This window comes from Genypterus blacodes, unplaced genomic scaffold, assembly GCF_046128005.1.
Source record: "Genypterus blacodes isolate CSIRO-AG114 ecotype Tasmania unplaced genomic scaffold, CSIRO-AGI_Gbla_v1 ptg000133l_1, whole genome shotgun sequence".
NCBI lineage: Eukaryota > Metazoa > Chordata > Actinopteri > Ophidiiformes > Ophidiidae > Genypterus > Genypterus blacodes.
In genome coordinates, this window is record NW_027466935.1 from 6,128,848 (window position 1) to 6,147,085 (window position 18,238).

The 18,238-nt window shown below is 41.8% G+C and overlaps 1 protein-coding gene across 8 annotated transcripts in view; it reads left to right on the forward strand.

Annotated features, from left to right (window-relative positions):
• The window catches only part of tcf4 (transcription factor 4), a 146,661-nt gene that overhangs the window by 97,079 nt on the left and 31,344 nt on the right, over positions 1 to 18,238 (forward strand). The window contains exon 1 of one of the 8 annotated variants that reach the window (XM_076164012.1): positions 1,547 to 1,955. The exons of the other annotated variants lie outside the window; for them this stretch is intronic. Coding sequence (XP_076020127.1) covers positions 1,887 to 1,955 — 69 coding nt within the window. The 5' untranslated portion in view covers positions 1,547 to 1,886. Of the gene's footprint in view, positions 1 to 1,546; positions 1,956 to 18,238 lie in introns of those variants that run through there. 8 annotated transcript variants of the gene reach the window in all.

Genomic DNA, 18,238 nt, shown 5'->3' on the forward strand with positions numbered 1-18,238 from the left:
CTTTACTCTCTGTTTTACATCGCAGTCAACTTTTCATACACATCATCACTTCCACATTATTTGGATTTGAATGCCGTCAGATTGTGTGGGTGGCTTGGGGTGACTTGAATCGCTGGATGCGCTTCAGGAGCAGCTGCAAATGTGTCAATCTGCTCCATGAGGAATGAGTTTCTCCACTTCCTCACACAGGAATTTGATCATCTTTGCATTTTCTTGAGAAATGTAAGCTGTGAAATGGAAAATAATGCAGTAAATATGCAGTAAAATTATGCGGCATTGTAGAAAAATGCGGAGTTTTGTTGAATTTGCGTAGAATTCCACAATCCCTGAATCACGAATAGCTGGTAGGGTGTTCAAACAAGGAACATGCATCACTTCTTCTTCTTCCATTTTAATATTTCAAGACAGAATGAAAATAAGTCCAGAATCCCGCTTTCAGTTGCCTGAGTCACACATGAGCCTCTCAGTTACATCATTGGACTTTTAATGTAAAGAACAGATGGGAAAGGTAAGGGTCAAACATCAAAAGACAGGTGAGCTACAGAAGAGGACAAGTAAATGAATGAAATGAGGAGAAAGGGAGGAGTTGACCCGGGATTGGAGAGGAGAAAAGGATGGAGGAGGAGCAAAAGAGATACAAGGGGAAGAGATGGAGGAGAGAGGGACGAGGAGGGAAGAACGGTGATAAGAGTGCAGAAGAGCTACCTGTAGAAGCAGGAGAAAGAGAAATGTAACGACAGCACTTACTAAATCTTGTGATCTGAAGTCCTTTTATCTACCTATGTTTAACGCAAGTATTGGAAGTTGCTTTGGATAAAAGCCTCTGCTAAATGACCGTAATGTAATGTAATGTAAGCACAAAAAGGGAAAGAGAAAGACAGTATAAGAAGGGAGAGGAGAGGCAAAAAGAATACAGGGGAATAGAGGAGGGAAACTGGAGAGGTGGCAAAGAAAGGAAGAGGAGGTGTACAGTGGATGAAGGCAGAGGAGAAAGAGATGAGTGGAGGAGAGGAGCACAGAGGAGGAGTGTGTTTGGATGGAAAATGTGAATATTGGCTGGGTTCAGAGCCAGTAGTAGTGTGGCTCTGTGCTGCTGGATGGCTTCCAGATTTACTGTGGAAAGTTCAAAGTCTGGCGGCGCGCGCGCTCGTGCACGCGCTCTTACCTTGCACGTGCGCGCATGACAGCGCGCTCGTGTAGGTGTGCGTGAGACTGCGCGAGAGAGGGAATGTCAGCTGTGTTTTCTATCGCTCGCTCTCTCTCGCTCTCTCTCGCTCTCTCTCTCTCTCTCCGTATCGTGTGTGACAGAGAGAGGAGGGGCACTTCGACCAAAGAGGAAGGGAGGAGAGAGAGAGAAGCACCCACTGCTCTCTCTCTCTCACACACACACACACTCTGGCTCTCTCTCTCTCTCTTTCACACTCTCTCTCTAGCGCGCGCTCTCTCTCTCACACTCTCGCTCCCCCCCCGCCCCCCCCCCCCCCCCTCTCTCTCTCTCTCTCACACACACTCTCGCTTCCTCTCTCTCTCTCTCTCTCTCTCACTCTCTCACACACACACTCTCCCGCGCGCGCCCTCTCTCTCTCTCTCCCTCCCTCTCTCTCTACTTTGCATATTCAGCATGCCTCGGCTCGGCCATATGGGAAAATGCAACTGAAGGAATTGTCGGCTGGGAAATTAAAAAAACGCGCAGCCGGAAAACACGCGGAGGACCGCTGAGTTTCACATCACAACAATCATATAAGCACTTCCAGAAAAGTTGCTAAAACCCCGAAAGAAGAAGGTGGAGGAGAAGAAAAAGAAGGGGTGGGGGAGTGTAAACGAAAAAGAAAGAAAGGCGGAAAGGGAAGAAACAGTGTACTGACTGTGTACGGAGGAAAGGAGCGATGTATTGTGCGTACACTATCCCCGGGATGACTGGCAGCTCCCTCATGTACTACTACAACGGCAAAGCGGTAAGATCAAACACTATCCATCCTTTATTTATCCACCCGGACCGTCTCTACTCTCTCCTTTTGCCGCCGTCAAGGTTTGGGAGTCAGACGGCGGAATGGAGAGAGGAAGAGGAGTGAGGAGGAGGAGGTGTGTGTGTGTGACGGTGGAGAGCGTCGCTGTTTGCGCACCAAGTTAGCGCGAGCGAGCGGACTGTGATCTTTCGCTCTCCCTCTCCCTCTCTCTCCGTCCGTCCGCCTGCCGAGGGTTATTTTGGTGGGAAACGGAACCGCATTGTCTGTAAAAAAATAAGTGTGTGTGTGTGTGTGTGTGTGTGTGTGTGTGTGTGTGTGTGTGTGTGTGAGATACGGAACCACGCGGTATGGAGAGAAGGGTTTGGGAAATAATCGATAGGTGTTGTAAAGCTGAGAGAGTGTGTGTGTGTGTGTGTGTGTGTGTGTGTGTGTGTGTTTTAGTCCCAGTCTCTGTCTCTCCGCTCTCTCTCTCTCAGACGCATTGGACTTAATTAATAATACTTGAAATGATCTCAAATGTACTTAAATTAAAACAACGGGGGGGGAAATAAAATAAACGAAAAATGTCATAATTTGTAACCACAATTTCCTATAAAATACTGCTCAGTTACCATGGCAATTAGCATATATGTCACACCTGTAAAACATCACGGAGAGACTGGATGAGGAGGGGGAAGTGATTGAGAGATGAAGAGGTAAAAAACTGCTGGATTTATTGTGTGTGTGTGTGTGTGTGCGTGTGTGTGTGTGTGTTTGTGTGCGTGTGTGTGTGTGTGTGTGTGTTAAAAGTCAAACAGTTAAGGGAATGTGAGGGAGTTTGGTGGAGTTTGGTCATGAAGCACTTTGATTTGTTGTGAACTTTGCAGACATAAATGAGAGAGATGGTGAGGATGTAAGAGGATCCACCTGTCAGCCTAACATCTGGCCCCCTCTGTGTGTGTGTGTGTGTGTGTGTGTGTGTGTGTGTGTGTTTGCCACTGCCTCATTTCTACAGATAATAAAGAAAGAAAATTAAAAAGGAATCAACTTTGAACTAAAAATGAGACGATGGGATTTTTTTGTTATTTACCTATATCACAAAAAAAATTCCAGATTGCAGTCCATAGGCCTGTAATCATTTATAAAGACAAGTTAGATATCTGGAAATATGTTCAAGCAATAAGCAGCAAACTACATCATCCTGAATTATACTATTTTGCTGAATTTTATTTTTGTGGTGCATTTCTTCCATTTTTAAATACCCAGAATTGTCAAATATTGCGTGACATCATTGTGGTTTTAAATTTTCCAATACTGATCTGATTTGAGGCCTGTGTCATCCATGCTGAGTATTCTGTAGGTGTATATCAACACACCTTATATGTGAAGAGTAATAATTAATATTATCAGTGTGACACGTGTGTAAGCTTGAATTTAGCTGCATTCAAACATGAATTAACAGTGGTTTAGTTCAGATGCCCTGTTAGCTGATTTCCTGACACACACTGCCCTGTGTGTGTGTGTGGTTGTGTGTGTAAACAGAGCCTTCGTTGTTCAAATCTGGCCCCAGACATTCACCAACAGTCCTCTCTTGTCCACTGGGCGTCTGTCCTCGTTCTCCAGCCTCCATCCAGGGTCTGTGAGGCCGCTTGACACTCGGGCTGGCTGGCTGCTGCGCGGCACCGTCGGCCCTGTTGTCACACACAACTTTGGCTCGGCCGCGCAAGCTTTTTGTAGCCGCTTGTTTTTAGCATAGAGGCTGTCTTTGTGCGTGAGAGTTTGGTAGCTGTTTGGGTTGCTGATGCGGTGATGCCACGCCGCTCTGCGTGGCACCGTATTGTTTGGCTGCTGGATGGGAGCTTTGTGCCGACAGTGTTGATCCGGTGCCAAGCTCTCTGTCGTCTCTTCACCCCCTAGTCTGTGTGTGATTGTGAGTCAGGGCTTGTTTGCTTGCTCTGAAAGCAAAAAACAGAAAGAGAATCTATAAAGAGGGAGTCTACATTAAACGATCAAGTTAGTAATCATTAAAAGAACTTCACCATTGATTGAAGTGAAAATCTGTGAAATCCTCTTCAAATGTGACCAAAATCATATTGTTGTCATGCCACGGATGTTACATTGTGTTATGTTGAGGATTAACTACCGTCTTATTCTCCACTATAAGGCCCCAAAACAGCTCATTGACAAAACAGCACAGATCCTATCTGAGGTTACTCAGAGGGCAGCCATAGTATTGTTCGTCTTCCCATTTCCAGTTTTTGCAGCTGTTTGGGATTTTTTCCAGCTGCTTTTTTGGTGATTTGGGTGATTGTGTTGTTGTGTGAAAGAACGGAGGCCGATGGAGGGAAACTGGAGCGAGAGGGGAAAGTGGGACAGTGTAGTCTGGGTGTAAGGAGCTGCATAGAGAGAATAAAGAGAGGCTGGAACAGCAGCCGGAGCCCCGACTGATCAAACCGTCTGAATCTGGGCTTTAATGGAATGGAGGAACTGAATCGGGGTTTGGTTGTGGGTGTTTTGCAACAGTGCTTCTGTGTGATGATGAGAGGCTAAATCAGGGTTTTTGCTTTTGGGGTTCTGACTCTGAGTTTTGTATTGAGGTTTATCTAAATCAGGGCTTGGAGGTTTGGAATCAGGGATTTGGTTTTGAGGATAGGCTGGATCGGTGTTTTTAGAACCTTAAGCCAGTAGAGAATCTGAATGAAGGTTTTCTGTGTTTTCGGTTGATGATTTGGTTTTTCGGAGCTCTGGAGGTGTGGGGCTGTGGTGTTCTGAATCAGGAGGTTTGGGGGTCTGGTTTTGTGGTTTCAATCAGGGCTGAGGAAGGAGGCCTGGGCTCCGGTTAGCGTCTGTCAGCTCGCTGCCTTAAAGTGTGGGTTTAATGAGGCACCAGAGTGGCCACTAAAACAAAAGGCCTCGTTTAAAGCGTCTCAGCCGGACGCTTTTGTTATGCAAACGCTGCATCTGAATATTCAGTAAGTTTTAATTAGGAGAGTTCGGAATCCTGCCAAAATCTGGAGTCCTCTCTCCACCAAATAAACCTTTACAATATTGACTTTTCTCTTCTCCCAGTGTGTGAGGGGGAGATTTAGGTTCACATACAAATGAAATCAAATGAATTATCATTTTCAATTACCAGAAATCACCTTTTATGTTAAAGAAATGCAACTGAATTTACTCTTTATTATTTATTATTGTGTAAAATATAATTCATAATTTATGTTTCAAAATAATATATTGTTATTATTACATTTAATGATATTGTTGCGTTTCAGTTTTTATTACATGCATTTGTTTTTTAGTAGTGTGGTATTTTCATTTTTATCATTCCAGTCTAGTAGGGGTCAAAGGTGATGTGGCCTTCAAATCCATGCTTCACCAAAATTTCAGAAGTTTAATGTTATTTCAATTTGTTTTCTAAAATATAAATGTAATATGTTTTATACACACATATGTTTAGATTTAAAAGTTATAGAAATATAGTTATATTAAACTGGATATTATCAGGCATTAGTATGACAGAAACAAATTAGAGATTTAATTTTAACAGTCAAATGTTTGGGTTTGTAAAAAATCCACTTTACTGGAATAATGAAATATATTAAATCTAAATCAGAATCTTTTTGTAAAATCTCTTGTGTGTCGCTCTCAGTCTTCATTTTGCTTCGGCCATTAGGCAAACATTTAAAACCTTTTATCATAGTAAATTATTACATATAAAAAAATACAAGAAAAATATCAAATCTATATCAGGAGAAGCTTTGGAGCTAAAATCTGAACATGGAAGATGCAATGTTCAGCACAGCCTCACAAGAAAGTGTGTCTGTGGAAAAAAACAGATTTCCATATGTGTACATCCTGTGTGTGTGTCTCATTTGTATATGCAGTCATTGTTTGTACTTCTGTAGTGCAGATGAGGATTAAATGTGTGTGTACTGGGCAGCCAGGGAACGTGGACATCCTGTGTGTGTGTTCAGTAGGCTGGAATTAGAGCGCAGCGTGTTATGCAATTATAACTTTATAAATAGACGCACCCATGTGTGTGTGTGTGTGTGTGTGTGTGTATTTTCATATGTAGCTTTGCTTTGTGTCAAAAGAGACGTGAAGAAGGGGAGAGAAGTTTGTTAATGGTTCAAACAGTGCATTTCATTTTATGTGTGACTGTGCCTATTGTGTGTGGGTGGGTGTGTGTGCGCGCGTGTGTGTGTATGCTTGTGTGTGTGTGTAATTTCACTATGCAGGCCTTAACCTTTCTCTCGAGACAAGAATAAAAAGAGAATCACATTAACATAAAGTAAAACAGTGTGTTTTTCCATTGTGCGTGTCACTTGTAAATGTGTGTTTGTGTGTGTGTGTGTGTGTGTGTGTGTGTGTGTGTGTGTGAAACATGTGTGCAGTGTGTGTTTCCTGTGCGCTTTAGGGTGTTTCAGTACAGACCAAATCTTCCTGCATGTAGGAAGTTTGGATGTAAAGCATGATGTAAAGCAGGGGTGTGTCTCTGTGCCTTTGTGTCGTGCAGTGACAATGTAGCATGTGTGTGTGTTTGTCACTGGGGCCGCCTATGAGCATCTTGTGTGTTTCAGTTGTAGAAGGGTTTGCGGCATTTGTGTGTGTGTGTATTGGTGAATATTGAGATACACAACCATCACTTTTCTTGTAAATAGATAACACAAATTATTACTGTGGCTTTAAATCTGCTATAAATCAAATTACCACTTGTTTAAGACTGAAGACTTCAGGTGAAGGACTTTATTCTTGACTTGATAAAGGCCCAGACACACATGAAAGGTTTGACTTTAGCGTGTGTGTCTATAATAAGAACGATAAAATACCACATTCATGTTAAACAAATGTGTGTATTTTTTCTGTATACATACACAATAATGTGTATAGTGTGTTGTGTACTTCTGAGCTTGAGCATTTTAATATCACCATTTACCTTTTTGTGTGTGTGTGTGTGTGTGTCTGTGCAATGTGTGGTTTTTGAGTATTTCTGGAAATTGTAATATGCAGATCTAAGCTTTCTCCATATAAGAGGATATTACAAAAACTGTGTTACCAATTGTGTGTGTGTGTGAATCATTTGTGTGAAATACTGTCACTCATTCAAGTCTCACTGACGTGTGTGTGTGCTCACATACACACCCTGCAATTGAGGTCTGAAATCCTCCTGCGTGACATCATCTGACACTGATGCTACCAGCCTGTGCCCTGCCACACACACACACACACACACGCACAGGTGCACACTCACACACACACACACACAGAGACATATTGCTGTCTTTGCACTTGGCCCTGTTCACACACAAGCATTCTGTTATGAATAAATCTATCTGTGTAGGAAAGAGGCCGACTCCTCTTAGTTTATTGTTTTGTGGTGAACATTGTTCAGCATGTGATGGCTGTCAAGGTCGCTGTGCAAAGTCAGGACATTTGACCTCACAAGGGTTCACTTCCTATTGGTCCTGAGGATACGGGGTTAAAAAGGATTGAATTGGCAAAAAGGTCTAGAAGTGCTTTTATTTATTTTAGTCTAGTATTTGCTTTATTTACCCCAAAAATCTCTCTTAAATGTGTTATATTTGGTCTTAAACAGACCATAAATAATGAATCTGGACTCTTGGATATGAACAGAAAACCACAATGCAGCTGGATTTCATTAAAAACACAGAAAATACTAAACTGATCTCTTTATAGTTGACAGTCAATTTGCACTCAAGTCACACATTTGCTGAACTGGAAACTTATCCTGAGGCTTTTGACTCTGGAATGATTGATAACTTCTCTGTACCAAATATATGGGGTTATAATGAAGTTTATAGTCTTATTAAAGTTTATTTTTTCTTAAATTATATCAGGACTAAACACAATATTTATACACATTGAATAAATCAACCATACCAATTATTACTGTGGCTTTAAATCTGCTATAAAGCACATTGGGACTTGTGTAAGACTCAAAATAACTTCAAGTTTAGGACCTTTTTTCTTGACTTTAGTGACTTTAGTACAGTTTACCGTTTGTACAGTCTTATAGTCGGCATCTCATATTTTCTCAAACCTTAACCTGTTTCCAGTACAAAACAAATGGATTCAGGAATATTTTTGTAAATGACCCTCAGTGAAAATAACAAGTCTTGAAAATACACGTTTCACTTATATAATGGACGTTTTGGAGTCAGTTTTGCCATGTGTTTACTCTCACATACATTAAATGTGTATGTGTATGTGTTGGTGTGTGTGTGTGTGTGTGTCCGTCCCATATGTGCAAATGTTGAGCAGAATGGGTCTGCATTGTTTTTCCCAAGCTGGGAATTTCCACATCCACGCTGGCCTGTGCCCGGGAAGAGAACATCTCTCTGTCGTGGGTTTGATTCCCGCCTGTGTGTGAATGAGCAGCTGCCAGTCTGATCAAACCACTGAACATGAAGGTCAGCTGGCAGACAGAGGTACGCAGCAGATGATGGTTCAAATATGGAGCTAGGCTGGATGTTGATCACAGCCCGACTGCGTTTTGAGGACAATACACAGCAGGAGAAGGAAATAAGTATTGATAGTATTGGTGGCAAATTGTTTCACGAGCATGAGCGCTTCTGTGACGTCTGTCAGTGAAGTCATATCAGTCCTGAGCAGCGCGGTGTAGAAGTTCCACGGGTACTCAAGGCTCTGTGAGCAGAACAACTTGGACATACTAGTCTAATGTAATGTGCAGCGGTTATACTTGCCAGCTGCTGCCCATGATACTCACCTGATGTGGCCCCTCAGACGCTCACCTCTTCCCAGACATGACAAAAGCTGAAGCTGGAAGCGTTTGGCCTCAGATGATGATGTCATTTCAGCTGTGGGGAAAATGTGTCGACTTAGCTGTGATAACTTTTGATCTTTAAGCAGATCTCTTAGCTATGGTCCATGACCATTCATTACATCTGCTCTCTGTGTGTGTGTGTGTGTGTGTGTGTGTGTGTCCGTCCGTCCGTCTGTGTGTGTGTGTCCGTGTGTCCGTGTCCGCGTGAGAGAGAAACCAGCCCTTGTTGTGACACAGTTGTTCACAGTGGCGTCGCCCACATACACATATATGTGCGTGTGTGTGTGTTTTACTGGGTCAGTCCTGCTGTTCGGGCAGCTGCATGGACTCACTGATAAACATGGACAGCTGTAATATTATAAACAACAATAAGTCTGTCTCATTTCATAGAACAGTCAGACTTCTCCTTTAGCGCACACGGTCATTCTATTTCATTTCCCTTTTTCCCCTCTTTCTCTTTTTGACACTTTGGACATTGGCATTGAAATGTCATTAATTCTAACCTTTAATTGTATATCTGTGAAATGTGCCAGTATTGTTCATGGTTCTCAAAGGATGAAGCTGCTACAGTTATAATCTTACTCACCCTGGTAGCTTCCAGACCTTTATATTCTGAGAATAATCAGAGGAAAATGTTCACAGTGAATATGAACATTATAATCAGCTGAAGAAAAATGTGTGTCTCTGTTTGTGTGTGTGTGTGTGTCGTGTAACTTATTTCATTAAAGCGACACACCTTTTAGTTTGTATCTTTGTAGAACAGACCGTTATACACACACACACTGGTGCTTGGTGGGCGCCATGCTGAGAGCACTGTTGGTTTGATGCCCATTTGGTTCTACACTGGCAGTGAAAGGTTTCATACAAATAGGTCACAGTCACACACACACGCACGCACGCACGCACGCACTTGCACACAAAAACAATGTATCTATCTATCTATCTATCTATCTATCTATCTATCTATCTATCTATCTATCTCTGTCTGTCACACTTGTCTGTGATCAGTCTGCAGCATCAATCCCTCAGTCGTCGTGACGATAGGTGCTGAGCGGCGCCTGTAAGATACGACTTTTCAAAGGGGAATCAATACCTGCTTGTGCTAAGAAGAAAAAAATTAAAGAAAAAAGAGAGTGAAAGAGGCAGAAAAAGGGAAAAAGAGGAAGAAAGAAGGACATAAAGAAAGAAAACAGCGTGCTGAAGTAATCAGCTCTTTGATCTGAATCCTTTATTATTCCAGTGTGGGCCAAATAATGCGGTCCTGATTGTGCTGCTGGCAGCCGGCGAGCGTCCATATGTTGGCTATTAGAGGCTCTTTCAGCATAAAGTTTAGCGGCTCACTATTCAGCCCCCTGTTTAAAACGCTCTGTCCATTCTAAACTTTTTTTCTCAGGTTCAGACAGTTTGGGAAAAGACTTCATTTATTAAATTACAGGGCAGAGTATTTGGTTGGAGTTTAATTGGATTAATGGAGTGATTTGAAGGTTTTAGAGAGGTCAAGGTTAAGGACGTAAATGTATACGGCGAACTTGCGTGCCTTTTATTTGAGAGGCCACTGTGGACAAAATGGTAATTAGGAGATAATGGAATGTTGAGTTGTTCTACATTACACAAGATTCCTGAGTTAGCTTTGTTGACATCAGCATTATAGGTGAACGACAGATCAAAACAAACTGTGGGCCAGATGTACGTACATGAAAGAACTGTGGCCCGGATGAGAGTGTTGTTGCGCATTTGCAGTAAGCGTGAAATGAACGTCTAATTCACTGACGTTGCATCTAATTACACAATCAGCGGATGTGCCCGTCTACTAGGCCCGTTTGACGATTGAATAAGAGTTTTAAAAGCCGCATTTGAACGATGGAATATGTCCATCACGGAGGCGTCAACAAGCTCGGAAAAATACATGAAAATCTAAACTGAGTGACTGAGTTTTACAGGGACGCAACTCTATAAACTGCTGAATATATGAGATCAAACGCGGATGTTTGTTCGAGCAGAATGCGTCAAATCTGTGCCACAGAAAACCTACGCGTACATCTGGCCCTGAGGCCTTTACAAGGAGCAAACTCTGCAGACATTTGTTTGTGGTATGCATATGATCCAAAGTAGTTCTCAACCAACCACAAAGCAATCTCTTCATCTTTTGATTGATCTAGAACATGATCTACTGTAGATGCATGCGGTAACTCCACATTTAATTAGCTATGGCAAGTCAAACAGATTCTGTATAGAGGCGGAAACATCTCCTACCCAACACGTCATCACATGAGCGTCGTGAAGGTCAGCATGCAGTTGTATGTGCATCCTTCCCCCTGCTCAGCCGTCTGAAGGCACCGCGTCCCGTTCACAGCGTGTCAGATTCAGCCTTGTTCTGTTTGATATTTGGGCCGAATGATACATCTAGGGAAAGACTTTAGATGCAGACAGACAGGTTGGGGGTGCAGACAGACAGGTTTTCAGTCACCGGCTGAGCTGCGGTAGCGTTTGATGTCGGTGTCTGAAGCAGGTTGATATATACGTTGGACTGAAGCTGTCAGACTGCAGCATAGTAACAGAAATAAAAACATCAAGCGCTCTACCTCCTTTATTCACAGGTGTTACTGTCATTTTTATGTCTCTGTTTAAGGATCAAGATGGTTTGAATCAAAAAAGTTGCCGTCCTGTCTGTTAAAGGATTTTTATGTTGACCTTATACTGCAGAGTGATCTGCTGGTTTGACCTCCATTAGCCCGTCCACTGGGTGATCTAACGGCTGCAGAGCCCGTCCTGACATGGAGGGGTCAAAGATTACAATTCCTGCAAAGCCAGAGTGAGGAAATGACAGATTTGCTGTGATGTATGGCAGTGTGTCTGTGTCAGTGTGTGTCTGTAGCCCCCTCCCTCATTCTGCCTCACTTTGATGACAAATGAAACTGCACCAAGAGGTAAAGTGTTTCTTTTGTTTTTTTTGTTTGGCTGAAATTCACTCTAAAACTTCTAGTCTCAAATCAGACACTGATAAACGATTGAATATTGAGGACTGAATTTAATTCAAAACCAACTCACTAACTGCTTTATCATTTAGGGTTAGGGTTAGGGTTATTCATTTAATAATTTAAACATCATCATTTAAAATGTTACTGTTATGTTATTTTGATATCAGAAACACTTCATTTGATTTGATTTCATACATATACCACTTCATGTTTTCTTTACTTCTCTTTTCTAATTATGAATAAGTATTAATTAAAAACACCAATTAACACAAATCTTTTGATCATTGCGTCAGTTTTATTGTAAAGTGCAGTAAAATATCACATGAGAACTGTGGGTGAAACGTGAAGTTTAAACCATTTGGATTGGATTTGTTTTTGGATTTGTTTTTGTTTGTTTTGCCCTCGCTCTCGTCCTGTGGCAGCCATCTTGTTTGTTTTGTTGTGGTTCGGTGCGTGAGCCGGGTTCTCAACTATGTCGTATTTCCGAAGGTGAACAAGGCCCTGCAAACCATCACCAGCCTAGATCACCATGGGAACAGCATCACTGTCCATCATCCTACTGCTCTCAACTCTCCTTCTGCACTGGCTTCAATAATTAACATGCCACTGCAGCCATTTTAGCGTTAGGCTCAGTTTTAGGTGCCTGCTGGCATGTTGCCTGGGCAACGGGGTCCCTGTGACCCAGCGCTCCAACAATTGTGATGTTCCTGTGTGAGGCTCCAACTTTCTGAGTTGTAATGAAAATGAAAGATACTGAAGTGTGTGAAAATAATGTTTGTACAGCATAAAAATTAAGGACTGAAAATAGAGAAAGTCTGCTTCAATTTAGAGAGTCATTGTTAAATATCAAACCCAAAAAAGATCAATGCACTTGTTCCCGAAACATACATACATACAGTATTACACACAATAGCACACACACTCAGCCTCCTTATTGGCTCTTATTGGTAATATCAACAGCCTGTCTGTCGGCTGGCTGAGAGAGAGAGAGAGAGAGAGGTATGACTGTCATGGTGGAAACAAGTAGCCAACAACCCAAATGCTCCTTTCAGTGAAGGTACAGTGTGTGTGTGTGTGTGTGTGTGTGTGTGTGTGTGTGTGTGTGTGTGTGTTCTGGTGTGTGTGGAACATTTGTGTCTCTTTGAAAGGTAGATGGTTTTTAATTACTCCATCAATACATTGTTTATAAAAACACTTAATGAGCTGCCAGAATGCCAACTAGATCTCTCTCTCTCTCTCTCTCTCTCTCTCTCTCTCTCTCTCTCTCTCTCTCTCTCTCTCTCTCTCTCTCTCACTCTTCTTGTGTCTCGTTCTCTTGACTGCCTTTCTGTCTCTATGATGCAACAGTTGTTCTAGTCTTTCTTTCTTCTGTATACCTGGGGTCATCCATTTATAAATCAGTCCAGATTTCACACAATCTTCCCAGTAAATCCTGAAGAATGTATTTGGCTCATGTTGTTTGACACTCGCACACATACGCGCGTATGCACACACTCACACACACTCACACACACACACACATGCAAACTAACACAGCCACAGAAACACTCAAACACAGAAAACCACGGGACAAACACACTCTTGCCAAAAAGAAGAAAAACAGCACAAAATCCAATTGCCCAGCTAAGCAAAGAGGCTGCTGACCTCTGAATCCTGACCCCTCACCTTAAAAACAATGTAGTGGTAAAAAAGAGAGAAATGTCTCCTTTGGGAATGCCACAAAATAACTTACAGTATGTATACAGGCATGTGGACAACAACAACACACACACACACACACGCACTTTGTCATGTGTTGCAGGCCAAACAGGAATAGACATGTTGGATAAAGAGATGATTTAGGGTTGAATTGGGTTTGTAATTCTCTCATTCTCTGTCATTTTGAGTTTGTCTTCATTTGTTTGTGTGGGTGTGTATACGCGTGTGTGTGTGTGAAGCTTATTCTTTTGTTCTTGCGGGAGTGTGTTTCTCTGTGTGTATTTCTTCATTGTCAAAGACGTGAATGATCAAACTGACACTCTTCATATTTGTCTAACGAATCAGTCTGACACTTAAGTATTTGTTAAGTCGGCAGAGTCACATAGTTCATGTTATACTTCACTCGTTGCAGTTGTGAGCTGTGTTTTCAGGCTCATAGTTCCACTTGCTGTGTTGAGCTTCGCTACACTTGTTCCATAAAACCATTATATTTTCTATTTAATTGTGTCACAATTTTCTCACCAACACAACAGATAGCAGGTTAGCATCAGTGCAGTGCTGCTAAAGCCAAAAGAGTTTTTCTCTGTTTGTACTCCTGTTCACCAAATAAGATGTATCAGTCACTCAGCTCTGGTGCCGTTGAAGGCGTATCATGGTTTGAAATGTTGATAGAGCTATGCTAGCTGTTTCCTCCTGCTTCCAAATGTTGTGCTAAGCTCGGCTAAACACATTCTATACAAAATAAGCTAACCCAGCAATCCATTGTGCTCTGAACTTAGAAAGTTAAAGAGTTTATTTTCCTCGAGGTACCCAACAAATGTTCTAGGGCTTCATAGTATATTATAGTATAATTATTTTGTTGGAAATAGATATTTTCTATGTTAGCAGCATTAGCCACATTAGCGCCAAATCAGAACTGGGTTTGTAAATATGAGTAATGATATTAATAAGAGTAGAATGCATGGGTCAGGACAGGGTCTTCATCTATACAGGCTTCATAAGGACCTGTGAGACGAGAAAGCACATGGTTGATCTACTACCAAATGACCTTAAAGTTAAAGTTCATTGTATGTACTGCCATGTTGTAATGACGAGTCAGGTTGAGGTGGATGTTAGGTTTGCGACTGGAAATTAATAATTCCTCATCAAAGGCGAAGAAAAAAACATTAACTAGCATTTGTCCATTTTTTCTGCGCTTCATCAATGAACACTATGACGTGACATAAACATGACTTTGTTGAGGATGCTGAATTCTTTAACCACTCATGTTTGATACATGAGACTGCATCAATATTCCACATCTCAGTTTACAATCAATGTACCGCGTAATTTTGTCGTGACTGAAGCAAATGATGGTTTCTCCGATCCAAAACACAATCACACTAAAGTTTTGCGGTGTGATTTGTAAACAGTGAATTTACCTCCGTGTGCACTGCTATGTGTTCGTTTTGTGTGTGTTTCCTGGCATAGTAAGGCATTGATTTGTGTCTGCCGAGGAGTGTTGTTTCTTATGTTGTGTACGTGTTGTCCCCCCTCACCCCAGCTGTCACACTCTGCGTTGGTCGAGGCGAGTGCTCGGTAACCGTCGCTGGCAGTTGGCAGCATATGGCAGTAATTAAATTAAAGGAAATTGGTGAAAAGGAAAAAAAATATAAAGTGCCACTGCGAGTTTGCCAAAAAAAAAAAGAACCTCCTGGTCGCTTGAAAGGAAACTGGGAGAGTAATAAACCCAGTGTGGAAGAGACTCGTAAAGGTCGGTCACCTGTGGAGAGATCCGTTTGTTCTTCAGACCCAAAAGCTGCATGCAATCACACTCTCACACTCTCACACACACACACACACACACACACACACACACACACACACACACACAAACACACACAGGTACTACATACATACATGTTCAGGTATTATATACACACACACACACAACTGCGGTGACGGTTCACACATGTGGTGACAGACGCACAAACCACCTTGTTACACACTTGCACAGATGGAGAAAGCATGTCGGCACACACGCACTCCTACAGTATACACACACGCGCTCACGCAGAGGTGTGAATCTGCAAATTTACATATAGATTTGAAACAAAGGAAGCTTTATTCTACAAAGTTGATGGAGTTGATGAAGGCACTCAGATTTGAGTTTGAATGCTTTTTGAATATTTAGAACGGATAAATCTGTATTTATTATCTATATTTATCTCTATAGTTTTTTTGAATTGTGTTTTTTTTAAGTGGTTTATATGCTGCTGATTGTTTATGTGCTTAGTTATATGTAGAATTATCAAATACAATTAAATATAAATAATTGAAATTGAATGAACGTAACTGAAATCAACAAATCTTCCAACAATGTGGCAGTTAGGTTTTTTTTTTGCAGTGCATGATATGAACGTTTGTTTGCTTTGTAGCATCTTTAGCATCGTATCAACTGGAGTTAATGCCCGTGACGTGTGTGTGTATGCATGCGCACGTGTGTGTGTGAGTGTTTATGAAGGCTTTGGTGCTTTGAAAAGCCACAGTGCGATTCGTTATTTCCTGCCTGATGGGTATTTCTCCTCTGTGATACATACACACACAAAGACACACTCGCACGCAGTCACACACACACACACACACACACACACACACACACACACACACACACACACCGTCTCCAGGCTCTGGCTATTTCCTGTGTCAGGGGAACATTATAAAGCCAGATAATGTTCACTATGAGCCTTCTCTATTCCCTCATCACTGGAATCATCCTGTTTGTGGGTGTGTGTCTCTGTGTGTGAGATGAGAAAGCATACTCAATTTCCTGGGAAAGTAGATGTGAAGGGCCAGGTTATCACTCACACACACACACACACACACACAGTAGATTAATGGTTGTCCTGTATGGGGTTCTCAGTTACACAGTCATGATGATGACACAAGAATATGAGGATGATTACATCATTATATAACGCATTGCAAGTATTGATTCATAGTTTATTGGTTTGAAGGTTGAATAAGTGCCACCACTGTATGATTTCAATATTTCCGAATGATTATATTAAATCATATTTCACGTTTAAATGGCCAGAAGCCTGTGATGTCTTTGATCACATGGTACAGCTGGATGGATACGCTGCCCTGAAGGATCTTTGTGAGCAAATCTGCTTGTTAGACTTCTCAATCTACACAATGTCATACATGTGAAGCCTCCGTCACATGGAACCGGCGGTGCCCAGTGTGTGAGTCAAATCCTCAGCAAGCTGTGTGATGTTTTTTATCAGGGAAGTGCACGTTGGTCATCATGCTGCTTCTTAGTGTGTTCTGTTTGTGTATCGTCTTTCATCTTTGTAGGGTTGTTTTTTTTAAAGAAATAAAGAAAAAATACCCAATGCTAATATTATCTTTATTAGCAATTATCAATTCTCTCTCTCTCTCTCTCTCTCTCTCTCTCTCTCTCTCTCGCTCTCTCTCTCTCACACACACACGCGCTTAGTTCAGTGTAATTAGTGGTCAGTTAAATCTCTGCGAGGTGATTGGCTGCCTGACTCTTTGATGTTGTGATTCCATCTTGAATTCATTTACATCTGCAGTGCAAACACACCACACCTACATCTGCTTTGCTCTGTTCCTTCCTTGTTTTGTTTTTCTGTGTTAAGATGTGTGTAATCACATTCTCACTGATGGATTTGTTGTTGAATTTGGGACTGTTTCCCCCCGGATTAATTTAGCTTTTAATGCTCAAATAGTGGTGAAGGAAACTTATTTTATCCCCAGGAAAACACAACAAGTCTGCTTGGACAGGAGAGGAGAGGAGGATTTAAAAAATAGGTCGTGAAGAGAAGATGTTGGTCTGGTTAGTTAGTTAATAGTTAATTTGCCATAGGAAATGCAGGGAACATTAAAATGCAATGACTTACAGTTTCCCCTGAGGTTCATCATTGGAGCATTGACGCTGCGATGGCGTTTGCATGATGATGGAGCGTTCCTGTGCAAGATGGCTGACGTCTTCGATACTATCTGTGGCAAAGCGCTCAGGATAGTGGACAACCTCCATGTTGATGTTTCTTATGCTCTGTTGTCAAACCATAATGAGTTGTGACACAGTGGCTAGCATTCAGTTAGTTATCACAGCTTGTTTGAGTTTGGTGAGAGCAGTGTGACTCTACTCTTCTGTATGTGTGTTTGCTATAAATCCAAACCAATGATGAAAAGTCCAGAACGTGAATGGAAGCTGCAGAATTAGGTGGGTTGATCATTATGGCTAAATTTATACTACTGGTCCTGTTGCCCAACTCAGATTACTGTGGCAGCCTCTTTAAAATCATTATCAAATCTGAAACTAATTCACGAGTTAAGTAGTAATTCTATAAAGTTTTGCTATACGAAGCGCCTTCAAACATCCACAAACACTTCATTAGATTGTTTAGGTTGAGAGGCAGTTGCAGTCCTGATGTTACATCATTCATAAGAACCGTGTCACGTTTTACGATGTGCATGGCAGGAAATTCCGATCTGTGTGTTCCAATGACAACCACACTAGCAGATGTCTGATACACATCGGATCTATGGCCAGATATGAACCAAAAAAAGAAGATCTGGTCCCATGAGCTTTTGACTGTTGACGTTTTTGATATGAGAGATGATTTGAACCTGGTGGTATAAATTTAGCGTATAAGATGATGATGGTATGACGTGCATAAAAAAAAAAACCTAAAGATAAACAAGTGATGGCATCTATTGGTTCATCATCTGTCAGTAGCTCTCTCTCTCTCTCTCTCCCTCCCCCCCCCCCTCTCTCTCTCGGCCCCCCAGTGTTTCTGTCT